The 15,426-nt window shown below is 32.5% G+C and overlaps 1 protein-coding gene across 1 annotated transcript; it reads left to right on the top strand.

Annotated features, from left to right (window-relative positions):
* Positions 1-11,697: 11,697 nt before the first annotated feature.
* On the top strand, positions 11,698-13,078 carry LOC105163553 (uncharacterized). The gene has a single exon (XM_011081954.3). The coding sequence runs from the start codon at positions 11,808-11,810 to the stop codon at positions 12,909-12,911; it is 1,104 nt and encodes a 367-aa protein (XP_011080256.1). The 5' UTR covers positions 11,698-11,807; the 3' UTR covers positions 12,912-13,078.
* The last annotated feature ends 2,348 nt before the right edge of the window (positions 13,079-15,426 follow it).

Genomic DNA, 15,426 nt, shown 5'->3' with positions numbered 1-15,426 from the left:
ACTATTGATTTATTGCAGGTTAAATAAATCTTTTTATATCAAATTACACTTATACATCTTCACACATTAACACATGTAATGATTTATATCTTTACCGTTATAAGAGTAGTTTAGTCAGAATTTTTTTTTTGTCTGCAATAAGTCAGTATAAGTCAATCTAGGGTAAATATCAATTTTCATTCACTTTTTTTTTGTTAATATCAATAAATTCAGTTAATTTTGACTAATCGGGTACATATTTATTATATGAAAGTAAATTTTAGAGATATTAGATGTAATGAGATTTATATACAATTATAACAAATCTTAGGGAGTAAGAGTATAATAATTATTATTTTTTCTCACACTTTTGAATTGAATGCAAAAATGTTTCAAGAATAGTGGTCAACGCTTCTTTTCTTGTGAATATTATGGAATCTTATCTCTATAATGTTGATGTGTATGGGTTTAAAAGAGGTTGAGGAATCCAAGCCAAGCCATCAACCCATGATGAAGACAACCTACTCGAGGATTACAAGATTCGGCTTAAGAAGGAAGCCCAGTAAAAGGCTTGCCAGATCACAAGTCTGCCTTTCAAACCCAGTCCAATAGAAGAAAGGTCTCTAAGGCGTATGACTCCTTGACCTAGAAGGATTCCTTGCAGGATAGGAGTCCTCACGCAATTTACTAGCAGTCGGAAGCTTAGGACACAGAGCTCAGTCTTTTTGCCATACACCAAAAGGACAACAAATCATTGAAAGGGTATCTACAGAGATTCAACGCTGCAACATTAGAGGTACCCTCCGCGACTCTAAAGGTGAAGGCTAGTGCTTTCTCACAAGGATTCCTGGATGAGAACTTCTTCAAGTCCTTGGCTAAGAAACTTGTTTTCAAGTTCAACACCCTCCTAGCCCGTGCAGCTAAATGTATCAACATGGAGGACACCCAAGCTGCCAAGAAAGAGAGTCGTGGGGAGAAAAAGGAAAGAAGTGTGAGAGAATGCCCCTTCTAAGAAGCCTCGGACTGATTTCCGAAACAAGAAGACACCTTTCCAAATGTTAATGTAGTCTACACTCCCTTGACGGTACCTATCACCTAGGCCCTCATGACAATCGAAGAAAAAGGCTTGGCAGCTCGCTCCAAATCAAGGAAAGAGACAAATTTTGTCGTTTCCATAATGACTACGAGCACACTATTGAAGAGTGACGGCATTTGAAGAATGAGATTGAATAGCTCATCCAAAATGAATATCTGCAGGAATACATCTACTAGGAAAAAGCTTGAGGAACAAGGTCATACCAAACACAGGAATACGTTTGGGGGGAAGGTGGAAGCTAATGATCCTCCCCGTAAAAGAGTTATATGAATGATTGTCAAGGGTCCAAGTAGAGGTGACTCTTTTCATGCTAGAAAACTCTAGGTTAGAGAGGCACACGACATAACTATAAAAATAATATGGAATGTCGGGGCGATGGAGGATTGCCCCTCATCCAGTTCGAAAGGGCAGAACGATAAGGTTCTAAGAGCTCTCATATTGACACTCTGGTCATCACGGTATTGCTAACCAACTACGAAGTAGGATGTATAGTCATAGACTTGGGAAGTTCCCCAGACATATTATTTGGGAAAGCTTACAATCAGATGCAGTTAGGGGATACCCTCCTAGAAAAAGTGAACACCTCCTTGTACGGATTCGCTGGGGAGGTAGTCAATTCTAGGGGTATTCGTAATTATGTCAAACCTTAAGAAATGAATTTATCCTTTATTTTTTTTTATACCATATTATAGAAAAATAGTATTTAAGGGATTTTTATATATAAACCTGATATAAAAATATCAAATAGTATGAATTTTCTTACATCTGCATAATGTATTTCATAGCTAACATAACATATTCGAAATTATTTTATGTCAAGAATAGTTATATTGCCTCATCATAAAATTTGATGTAATTACACATACTTACCTGTATTTTGAAAAATTCATCGAATTTGATATTAAAAATAAATAAATAACTAATCTATGTTAAGAATCATAGCTGTTGGTAAGGAACCTCTTGCTTTGCTTACTTTTGACCTGCTCACGCTGTCTGTCTTTGCTCGCTATGGTATTCCCCAAACCAAAGGCCTAGTTATACTGCTCTGTTTTAAAATTTGATGTAATTACATGTACTTATATCGTTTGAAAAATTCATCGAATTTGATATTAAAATAAATAAATAAAATTTTTATATTTATCCCGAAATTATCAAACCTGATACACTTCAACTAATTAAGAAAAACCCAATATAATGAATTAAACAAGTATTTTATCCCAAATCAAGAAACCACTCGCAATACTAAAAATTATTTGTACCTTAAACAAGAAAACGGGTCATATCACTAAACGAGTTTTGTCTCTTAATTAAGAACTAATCCAAAGACGATGGAGTTCGGCGGGCGTGTCTCAACATTAATTACAACGAAAAGGGTCATGAAAAGATAAAATTGCCAGCCCACCCACCATAGATTATAATACGTAGATGGATCGTGGCAAATGAGAACATCCCATGTAGCCTTTGATTTAGTAATTTAGTTACTTGTTATTATAATTAATTTAGACAACTTAGGTTGAGTGGAGACCAACCACCACATATGCATTTTGGACATTACTAATTAGGAGAAGATAACATATATATATATATATAGAGAGAGAGAGAGAGAGAGAGAGGATATTCAATTCTTGGTGTATTCTTACAAGGTCTCGAGATTTTCCACTCAGCTTACATTTTTCAGTTTGATATTATGGCAATAACATATTTGGAGAACTTATTAATTATATATACATTTATATTTATATATATATAGAAAAATATTATTGACCAAAAAATTAAAGAACAATATTAAAATTATCATTGATTGCATCTGTGATGTACTTATGAAAATGTTAAGTCCGATTAAGTCAGATCCAAAAAAAGTTTCAAATCAGCATAGGTAAACTCTGATTCCTCCGAAACTCAAATACATGACCTGCACGACAAGAATTTATCAGAATTATATGTTGTTAACATATCATAATTCAAACAATGTAAATGTATTATTCCAAAAAAATAATTGGACTCAGTATTGAAATTTGACATCCAAAATTCTTGGAAATTTTGAAAAAAGAGAATTAGGTGGGTGAAAGAGACAATAACCACCACAGGTTTCATGAAATCATATCCTCCTTGCGCCTGAGACTTTCCAACAGGATTCAGAATCAAACACAAATTAATTAGGTAAAACTGAGTGCACCCAAAATTGATGTGGTATTTGCAATCATATGAAATCAACATGATCATCTCGTTTTCCAATATAGTCATCAAATCACATGGTTTGTATTGAATGTACAATTTCTCAATGTGTATGGTGCAATATGCCCCACGTACATTGCTCCAACTCCATGTACAATCAATCACCCTCCAAAGTCTTTTAACTTCCCGTGATCATATGTCTCCTTTTATCTATTTATATATATATATACATATTATTAATATAAATTATTAAGAATTTTTTATGAGATGATTGTATATATTTGATTATTAAAACAAATATAAAACCATGCCCACGGTTTTTTATTTAAATGTAATTTAATATTATAATTTTCTTTTGGGAAAATTTCATACGAATTTATATTTAAAGAAAAATAAAAAAAAGCAGTGATAAAATTTAAATCCTCGCAAATTTGATGGAAAAAAGATTATTTTTTAAAAAATAAATTAATTTTCGTTTTTTTCCATCTCTTGAGTTAATTAATTATGAGTTATTTTTAATTTCCAAATTAAAAATAATGGTGGACAGTCCTCCAGAGAGAAAGGCAGTGGAGTACGGGCTAAATCCTGAAAACGGGAATTTAACGGCGCCGTGGACGTCAGGGAGATGCTTAATTCAATCCTTTACAATTACACTGTTGTGTGTCGAGGAATGATGTCATTCCGCCGTCAAAGCGACGTCAGGTCTTCAATCCCACCATCCTAACCTTATTGTTATCACTATCTCGGTTTTCTCGAAATATTTGGTTCTGCTGGTGACCCCATTTTCAAGTCGTTAAATCCGTTTCAGTGTTCTTTTTAGCATGGCTCAATGCGGGCATATATTCGAGATGTGTAGTAGGTCGGACAGACTGACCACATTGGTCCAATAAAACAATAGGTTCAATTGGGTAATTCCAATTGATCAGGTTTTGCAAGAAGCCCACTCTACTTTGAGGCCCAAAAAACGAATGCGGCCCATCTTGACTGTAAATCACTTTGACTTACTAAATATTGGAAGTTTTGTTGCATCCATCTCAGTGATTGTGGACTGGCAGTTAAAGTTGAAATCTAAATATTTTGCGTTCAAGTCCCATCCAATATCAATATATACATCACATTTATGTAAGTTTTCTATTACTATCATTATCACATATTGCATCATATTTTCTCTACGTGGGTGACGGAACAAGTACAAGGTCCAAGGTTCAACCTAGGTTTCCGCAGCCGAATGTTGTGAATTCAAAATAGGGCTAATTATTCAGTTCTTTTTAAAGTTTGGTGTAATTATATAAAAATTCTCTGTAATTTGGATAATTATATTTAGTATTTTTGAGGGTTGCTTCCGTGTAATAAATAAGTATATCCGTTAGTCAAATTTCACTGGATTTGTTTATATTAAAAAAAAAACTCGAAAAAAAATATATATTAACCCTTGATTGGCTTATTACTAACTTATTGTATGTCAAATAAATTTTGATGATCAAATTACCTTCATACGTCTGTATGCGTTAACGCATGGGTGGATGTATATATTAATTGTTATAAGGGTAGTTTAGTTCGAAAAAAACTATTTGATTTGCATAAAATCAGTAATCAATCAATCGAGTGTAAGCATCAATTTTTATTCATTTTTTTTTTGTTAATATCAATAAATTCAGTGAATTTTGATTAATGGAGGAACTTAATTGTTACACTGAAACAAATTTGAAGAATGTTGTGTATAATTTTTCAAACTATAGAGAATATATTTGTAATTACACCAAACTTTGGAGAAGGAGAGTGTAATTATCCTTTGAAAATAAATAATAGAAAAGAAAAGTGCAGAAAGAACATTGTGGGGAGTTTCGTATGATGTAGTGTGGTAGTAAATGGTGGAAGAAATTGTTGCATAAATGCCTCCAAGATTGTCGTCAAAGTAATGGTGGTGGTGGTGTGTGAGGAATGCTGCAGCCTCCAAGAATTGCGTAAAAGTGAGATAATGTGTGTGTGTACATAGGTTGTAATAAATGCAAAGGGTTTGATTAACGTCAGTCCACCAAACCAATTCTCATGCCATGTCTCTGGACCTGGTCGACCCTCTCACATGCATACACCATCATCACCATGTGATTTTCTTTGGGTTGGGATATCACCTCCACCACATAACGCCGTAAGCCCACAAGTCGCCGACCTCCTCCGGCACCAACACGCCGCCCGTGTTCATTGACTTTCGCCATTCGACCTTTTTTTCTTCATCTGTTGCATTTTTTAGTACATTAAAGTATTAAAATTAATGGCTTAGATTAAATTAAGTATACATTTAAAGTAAATAAAACAAATTAGAAGCATGATAGATTAGTGTGGAAGTAGACTGGACAGTAGACACCATCCTTCCTGGGACTCAACTCGTAAATTATATCTATTTCGTCATTAATAATCTATAACTTTTAAATCTGGCAAAATATTTAAATTAAAGTAAATATAACAAAAGATAATTTAATATATCCATAAAATAAAAGTGTAAAGTTTTGAAAAATTCATATTTAAAAGCTTTTATAGATGGTTGGTGAGTTTGAGATAGCAGATTATTGTGACCGACTCATTTTCTTATGGACCATAATCTCTTCCAATGCAGTAACAAATTTTTCCGCCTTTAGCCTCATTCATTGCATTTTTATATTTGTGCACTTCAATTTTCCATAGATGTAGTGTTAGTCGAGATAGAATAAGTGCATCTTCTTCCCTCCGATCCCATCACCAAACTCAACCTTTCTTTTATCTTTCATGTCTCCGACCATAGCTATCGATTGTTAACCAAAGTGCTCGATGATGACCGGATAAATCTTGAGATCAGCACTCACCTTTCGAATTTTATCCTATTCAATTTAGAATAATATGATTAGCAAATAACTTGAAGACAATTCAAATTATTTACTTTTTGATTCATTTTAAAAGCACTACATTATAAGCTCTCAGACCAGCACAATTGTCTTCTTTTGTTTGCCGACACTTCTCCAATTACTTAATAAGTGAAGGTGAGGAGACTGAGCAATTCCTCTTAATAATAAAGTAAAAAAAAATTTAAATTTTATTCTTTAGTAAAAAAATAAACTATATATAATATAAAAAAAAAGTTATTTGAAGCTAAAGTAAATTTAAAAAAAAACTCAAAATCAAAATGACTATATATAAAATCAACTATAACCTAAACACATTCATTTACATTGAGACAAACTAAAAATGTCAACATTAAAATGACTATATATACATACACATTTAGAAAAAAAATAAAATTACCTTAACAAAAGTTAGCTAAATTTTTTACATCTAATTTGTTGCACTAGCCTGATCACTAACAATTAAGTGAAAGAAAATTAAAATCTTGGTAGAATAAAAGCAAAAAAAAAATAGTAAGAAAGGATAATGAACAAATACAAAAACATATGAAGTAGGACGAAAATATGTTTTATTCGTCTTTTTTGTAACATATTTTGCCATGGATTTGCCAATAATGAAATTCCGTTGCAAGATCCGTTAGAAAAGTACTGAATCGATCATAATAGACTCCAAACTTTCATGAATGGATTGCTTGCAATTTCTACGGCAACCCTAACGACTTAATGATACGGCTAAGTGCCCAAAAAACTCTTTATCTGATATAGAAGATTTTTGGTTCGGATCTCATATATTGGAATGTTTTTTTTTTATAATTTTACAGTAATTTCTACATACGATGTGGATTTATAGTTATTTGTTTGATTTTGGTGTATGAAAATAAAAGTGGGATTTTCACAAGGATAAATTTTTTTACTCAAATCAAATTCGATCGAATAAAATGAATTACATAGCAAGTCTGACATACTTGCTAAGTGGTTAGTTACTTCATTTGAAATATACATGAACCATATGATCAGTGTATTATACTTATTATATAATTAATTCAGATTTAATCAAACTCGCTCCACAGAAATACGAAAAAAATACTAAATTAAATCATTACCAACCAATTAGGGAGTGGAATGGACTAATTTAAGAAACAATGACGACACACACATAGTCCAATCAGGTGGCATTAATTAGGACAATAAAGATCCGTTCGTTAAGATTACTTCACATGTTTTCCAGTTACTAATTCTAATCATTTACAGACAAATTTAATTATTTTATTTCTTTTGTGTTCTTTCCATGAAATATTTCGTCCATTATTGAGCTCCAATGTTCTCCTCTGCAACAGCAAAAACCATCATTATTTGAGACAGATGCAATACGCATGTAATAAAAAAAATTTCAGTTGAATTATTTTTCTCTTTATATATATACGCACATGCACTCTAAGAGATAGTTTAATTAGAAAAAAAATTATTTGACTTGCAATTAGTCACTAATAAGTTCATCGGTGGGAACTGGGAAGTATGAATTTCTTCATTTATATTTTGTTGTTAATATCAACAAATTCCATAAATTTTGACTAATCAAGGGATCTATTTGTTGAGTGGAAATAAATATTAAGTGTATTAGATATAATTTTTCAAATTACAAGAGATTTACGTATAACTATGCTAAACATGAAAAGAGGGCAATATAATTATTTTCTTATAAAAAACGAATGAATAAAATATTCTGTTTCCTTTTTTTTTTTTAATGAATGAATAAAATCTGAGCCCTGATCAGTTGATTTGATTTGGAACTAAATCATAGGATTATTTAAACTGCAACTTCTGTGTGTCTGAAACACGACAACTGTTCCTCAGATGCTCAGAGCAACTGAGATCTTGTACACAATTTTTCATTTTTTTTTAAGTGAAGAGATCAAAATTGATTTCTTCTTTTCGAAATTTTGTTTTTTGTTTCCACCAAAGTAGTCATATTACTGTGGAAAAGGAGATGATGTTGAATGAACAGATGAAGTGTTGTTTCCACCTAAGTAGTCATGAAATTTTTCTTCTATAGGTATATGTCCGTTCAGTAGTTTTTTTTTTTAAATCATATTTGAAATATATTTTATAGATAATTATACCATCCTCGTTTGAGATTTGATATAATTATACACAGATCCCTTATAATTTGAAAAATTACGTTTAGTACTCCATAGCGTTTGTCTTTATTACTTTGTTAATCAGAATTCACTGAAATTATTGATATTAATTAAAAAAATTAAATAAAAATTCATATTTATTCCCAACTAACTTATTACTAATTTATTGCATATCAAACAAAAGCATTTCCTAATCAAACTATCCTTATACATCTTCTCATACTAATGCATGTGATGATGTATATTTTTATAGTAATTTGGTCAAAAAGATTGATTTTGACTTCAAATAAGTCAATGGAGGGTGAATTAATAGATTTTCATTTAATTCTTTTTCTAATGTACACAAATTGGGTGAATTTGACTAATTGGGGGAATTTATTCGTTAGACTAAAACAAACATTAAGGATACTCAATATAATTTCTCAAATCGTAGGAAATCGACATGTAATTATACCAAATCTCAAGGAGTAATGCGTAATCATTCCTATATTTTACTGCTCAAGAAAAATTTTCAAGGTTTTTTATTCAATTATGTTATTAATTCTTAAGAATTCAATTAACCCAACAAATATGATAATTTTTGTGTAATGATTACACATTTACACCTAAAATAAAAATCAAAACACACACACTCACACAAAAGTATGACATTTTGATGTTTGATTTGATTTTACATGTTAACCTCCGGATGAAGTACACGATTTGCATTATGGGTACATGCATATTTGCACTGTCATCATCACATTTATTGTTCACATACTGTTTGCCACCTCGAACCTGCTTTTATTTATATTTGCTCATCAAAATTTAAATATATATTCCATTTATCTGATTTTATCTACTTATTGAAAAATGATAAATGATAAATTAAATTTATTGTGGAATGTTTTTATTGCTTAATAATGCATGGAACAAAAATAGATGAAAACGAAGTAAATAGAAAAGCCTATTTATAAAAGCTGAAAATGCATGATTGTACAGACATGTTTAATGGTGAAAACATACTATCAAAATATTATGATTATTCAGTCGAATCGATACATCATTTCACATAAATGAGATACTCTTTCATCAAAATAGACACATTTTTTAAACAAAATTGAAATTTTAACTAAGGGTTATTGATTATTATTTACGTATAACGAGCTTGTCACAGTTAATTTTCATCAGACATGGATTAGGGTATATATTATTTTTGTTGTCGTTTTTTGGGATGTGAATTATTGTGGGGGGCAATGAGTGGAGGGAGGTGATAAGGCAGTCCAAGCAGTGAGAGATGTGGACAAATTTGAGTGGAAAAAATAGGCGTCTGTCTTGCTAAGGTACCAAACGGAGAATTTAATATGGAGGGCAGAGAGATCAGCTTACTGTCCGAATCGTATATCTCGGGGGGCCCAATTTCAGGACTACGCGCAAACCCATGACTTGTGTAATTTATTAATACAATTATATTTTTTTAAAAAAATTTAAATTTATTTTTATTGATTTTTTATTTTCAAACACTCATAAATTTTGTTGTTGTGTAACTAATAAATTATTAAATTAATTTATTTTTTTTCTTCATAAATAACTGCGACGAAATCTAATAAAAGAGAGCATAAAGTCATATTCTGGTATCATTCTCAAAGATGTAAATTTCACAAAATGCAAGATTTAATGTGTGTCCCTATGTCATGTATAATTCCTCGAATCTGGACAAGTAATAGCTAGAGAGAGCTACGTGGCCCAACATCCCCCATTTCCTCTCCCTTTCAATCAATCTCCTATGCTATAATTGAAGAGGGCTCAAAATAACATTAAATTCTACTCATTTTAGTTTTACTTTTTTTTTTTTTTCTCTACTGTTAACTTTCACTGCAATCTAAACTTGATTTTCTCTCATTATATTTTGAAAATATGCATGCATCCTGCACTAGTATTTATGAAATAAAAGTTTTCGCCACTTATGAGCTTCAAGGGTTTTTTCTTTTTAACGAGACACGTTTTTAAAGACAAATTTGTGAGACTTCAGTTAAAATAAGAGAAAAATTATGTTTTACGACGTCCCACAAATTATTTTTTTTTGCAATTCTGATCTAATTATTTTTTGAACCACTATATTGCATCTCATAATTCTAAAGAAAACTTGCAATTTTAGTCTCAAATCTTGATTTTATTAAGTTTCTGACAGAATCATCATGCGAAAGGCTCGAGCTTTATTAAGTCTTGAGGAGTGTTGATTGATGTTCCCATAAAAAAATTATGGGTTTAAGGTTTAGGATTAAATTTGCAAATTTTCTTGGAGTTATGGGATGTAATTTGGTGGCTGCAATTAAAAAGAATGGAACCAAAATTACAAAAGGACTAATTTATTGGATGTGAAATATAATTGTCCCGAAAATAGGTAATAACTTGTGCCATTGAACACCAATTATATTGTACACCGTACCGTTCAACGCCAATTATGAGAAGATGTCATGTGTCCATCTATTTGAGAAGGATGTCTGTCTCCATACACACACTCGAATAAGTTTCAAACTAGAAAATGAGAGAATAAATTTAATCTAGACTGAAACTGATCGAATATGAACCAATTATATAACATATGCAATACACTTATTGTGTGATTAGTGTATAATTTAAAAAAAGTAATCAATCACCCATTTTTCATATTCCGAGGTATGTAATTATGTATCGTTTTACTATTGTATTTAGATATCCATATTATACACATTACTTCCAACAAATTTTCAATTCTTAAAATTATTTAAAATATAACTTTAATATTGTGAATTCAATTATTTGATACGTTGATCGACAAATGATTAGAGAAAGATCCCTTTATTACTTTTAGAAGAGAATCATTGGTTTTACCGACAAACTACGTTTAAAAATGGACTTTCTTTCTCATTTCTAAGAAGTAACAATTTCATTCGATTTTCACTTAGTAAAAACATACTATATATCTATGTATGAGTTCGTTCTGCAACATGACTTGCACCCTAAAATCAAATGCCCAGGTAGATCTTCCTAGTCGAGGTTACATTTATTTGTTCACCTCTACGAGCCGGAAGAGTTTACTCGCCTAGTGACTCGATTTGGTCTCAAGAACCTTTTTTTTTAACGGGATGATTGTATTTTTTTCTTGTAGTATTCTTGGTTCGATCGAGAGAAAAATATTATTTCAAGCAATCAAATCATCACGAGATTAAAAATTGATATTCACAACACTCGTGAGGGCAAAACTGTCAAATCAAGAAATCATATGATAGAGAAAAATATTTCCTTTGATTAATTTTATAAATCTTTTTAATGAAAGAAATTTTTCTTTTTTTGTCCATCTCAATCTTATCCTCAAGCATGTTGACTTGTACACCTATATTCACACAACACACGTGGGGGCAAAACCGTCTTTCGACATATCGACGCTATAAATAACCCCCCCGCCAGCCTACTGCTGAACGTGCATGATAGCAGTGAAGCAACAGTCTCACATGCAAAACTCTGTCACAGTTTGAGAGAGAGTGAGTTTTAGAGCGAGAAAGGAACAACACAAACTCATCAATGGCCACCACCATCTTGTACGCATTATCAGCAACTATACTACTCTTATCTCTAACTTCTGTATCTAATGCCTGCCCGCCTTCCGACCGGGCAGCTCTCCTCGCCTTCAAGGCTGCCCTCCACGAACCCTACCTCGGCATTTTCAACTCCTGGAAGGGCAACGACTGCTGCCACAACTGGTATGGAGTCAGCTGCGACCCTGAGACCCACCGGGTCGCCGACATCAACCTCCGGGGCGAGTCCGAGGACCCCATCTTCCAAAAGGCCCGTCGAACCGGGTACATGACCGGCTCCATTTCTCCGGCCATCTGCCAGCTCACCAGACTCTCCAGCCTCACAATCGCCGACTGGAAGGGCATTTCCGGCCCAATCCCGTCCTGCATTGCTTCTTTGCCTTTCCTTCGGATCCTAGACTTGATCGGAAACCAGCTCACCGGCGAGATTCCGGCCGATATAGGCAGACTGAGTCGACTCACCGTGTTGAACGTGGCGGATAACCAGCTCTCCGGCACCATTCCGCGGTCGCTAACCAATCTATCTTCTTTGATGCATTTAGACATCCGCGGCAACAAAATCTCAGGTACTCTTCCGAGAAATTTCGGGAAACTGAGAATGTTGAGTCGGGCTTTACTCAGCAAGAACAAGCTAAACGGGCCGATTCCGAACTCAGTCTCATACATCTACCGACTCTCGGATTTGGATCTCTCCCTGAACCAGCTCTCCGGCCCGATACCAGCTTCTCTAGGCAAAATGGCAGTTCTGGCGACCCTAAATCTCGACGGAAACCAAATCTCGGGCCCGATTCCACCAACTTTGATTAGTTCGAGCATCAGCATACTGAACTTGAGCAGGAACGCCATTGAAGGTTACATCCCAGATGCATTCGGGTCGAGATCGTATTTTACGGTGTTGGATTTATCATACAACAAGTTGAGAGGGAGAATTCCAAAGTCGATATCATCGGCGACATTCATCGGACACCTGGACGTCAGCCACAACCATCTCTGCGGGCCGATTCCGGCGGGGTCGCCGTTTGATCATCTTGAAGCGTCGTCGTTTGTGAACAACGATTGCCTCTGCGGGAAGCCACTTAGAGCTTGTTGATTAGGTAGATAATGTTTTCCGAGTGACTACTGCTATTACTATAAATATTAATTAATTACTCATGTCCTATAGTTTTCTGGGTTTTTAATTAAAACTCTTTTATCATGTAAAATTCTAGTTCAAATTTGATTTCAATATCACACTTAAATGAATTAATAATTAATGTACGTATTGATGTTTACTATTAATATACAATTATAAGTAAAATAATTGATATATATGTCTGCCACGTACGAGCTTAATTAATTTGACGAGTGTGGTCAAATAACATTTGAACTAGCGTTTTTCCAATACAAAATTATATGATTTATTTGTTTTTATTGTCACTTATGAGAATGTGAAATTAAGGAATTTTGATCTTCTACTTTTACATATATGTATTTATGTTATCACAATATGATCGGAGGTCGAAATTTCAAAGTTGTATGATATTGATATTGTTGGTCAATTTTAGAGGACAAATTTTCCTCGTTTTGTTTATTTTAATATAAATTCTTGGACATACAAAAGTGTCCTAATTGGGTAAATATCTACTCATATAATTGGTGAGTTTGAATATATCATATTGAAAAAAATTTATTCAAATTATGTCTAATTTTTTAAAATGTTTCGTATTTTGAAATATTAAAAAAACATAGATCATAGATTAAAATTTTTGAATTGATTTCATACATAGTGCAATTTATATATATATATATATATATATATATATATATTGTTCGCATATTTCCAAGATTTCCAGTAATTGTTGCTGCATTTGCGGTCAAGATACCAAATAAAGAACTAATGTTGTCGTCGCGGGAGATATTATTATTAAACATTTTTAATTGTATATGCACATTCATATGTGTGCACTTATATATTATAATAAATAACTATAATAATAAAAAAAGATATAAAAAAGAGATGTCACTTTTTGAAAATATTGATGGTCATTGAAAAAATCATGATTTTTATTAAAAAGAGCAGAAAAAGAAACAAATTAATGACATAATTTAGGATGAATATATAGAGAGAGATAATTTGCATATATCTTATTTTTTAAAATTAACATATATATATATATATATATATATATATATAATCATCAATACATTTTCATGGGGATATATCAATTGTAACATTAAAAAAATAAAAATATACACTCCCCATAAAAGTAAAATATTCATAAAGGATAAGGATCCATGTGTTTTTTGAGTCGCGCTCAACTCGACTTTACCTGTAACCCAAAATTAGCGCCGTGGATTATCTTGTACAGAGGAGTTTGAGATCATGGGACGTGAACCCATACATGTACGCTTTTATCTTGTACATACTCGTTTTATTTTGGGTCATGATATGTTATTATTACTCTATCTCCAACATCCTTCACTTTCTTTCGATCTTTCAAACCGACTTAAGTATTTGAGGGTCTTTATTGAAAATTACAGAACGAGGCTAACGATCTTTTCTTTTCCTAAACACTTAGGATTCGAACTACCCTCAAAATGATCTTGATCTCCGATCCAAATCACATTCAATGCAACAAAATTGCCAATACAATATAAATTCTACTCTTGTCTCACAATTCGTCCAATTTTATAAATAAAAGAATCTTGAATTCTGGTAACGATAAATGGGTCAAATTCCTTAGGAATTGCGAGAAGAACATCATGTAGTTCTTGTGCATTCATTTATTACACAATATGCAACAAATGTAGAATTCGTGATATTAATTCGGCACCTCACAAATTGAATTGAGTCACGAACATATTTTCTTTTTCCAAAAATAAATGATCAAAGTTAGTTCCCCAACTTTCCGTTCCAACCCACCCACGTAGAGTCGGGGAACAATGAGTCGGCAGGTAGCGACCAATAAAGAGGTAGGACAGCAGGGCACGTGCTGCTCTTGTGGGACATTGTGAGGATGCAGTAAAGGAGTTATTCGGCAAGGAAAAGGCGATTTTGCCAAGTCTGACGGAAGCCCACAGCTTTACTACAATGAGGGCTCACAAATGTGGGAAATGGGGTTCACAAACGCACCAACTGTAAGCCCACAACTACCCACAAAAAAGAAGAACAATGCTCAGGTCCATAACTTTAGTTTCTTTTCACAAATATTGCACCAGGTATGGCCCACACCCTATATTAATGAATACGATAATTACGTCGCCCTTTTATGATATTTGTTATAATTATATATAATTTTTTTATAATTTAAAAAGTTATATTTAGTATTTTAATATTTATTTTTATCAAATAAATAGATTTATATGTTAATAAAATTAACAGGTGAAATGTAATTTACCTTCACGTGACATTAAAACGAAGCAATTTAAAGGGAGGTAAATTGTATTATTTTTTAAATCCTAGAAAGGTAAATTGCATTTTATTTTTTTACAGGGATTTTTTTGCACTTTTTCATTAATACAGGGGGTAAATTATATTTAACCCAAAATTGTTCATCAACAAAAAAATGTTAAATAAAAATTCATATTTAGCACTGATTAACTTGTTACAAATTTATCACTGGTCA

The sequence above is a fragment of the Sesamum indicum genome, linkage group LG6 (assembly GCF_026168435.1).
Source record: "Sesamum indicum cultivar Baizhima isolate 11 linkage group LG6, ASM2616843v1, whole genome shotgun sequence".
Lineage (NCBI taxonomy): Eukaryota > Viridiplantae > Streptophyta > Magnoliopsida > Lamiales > Pedaliaceae > Sesamum > Sesamum indicum.
This window is presented reverse-complemented; position numbering and strand designations above follow the sequence as displayed.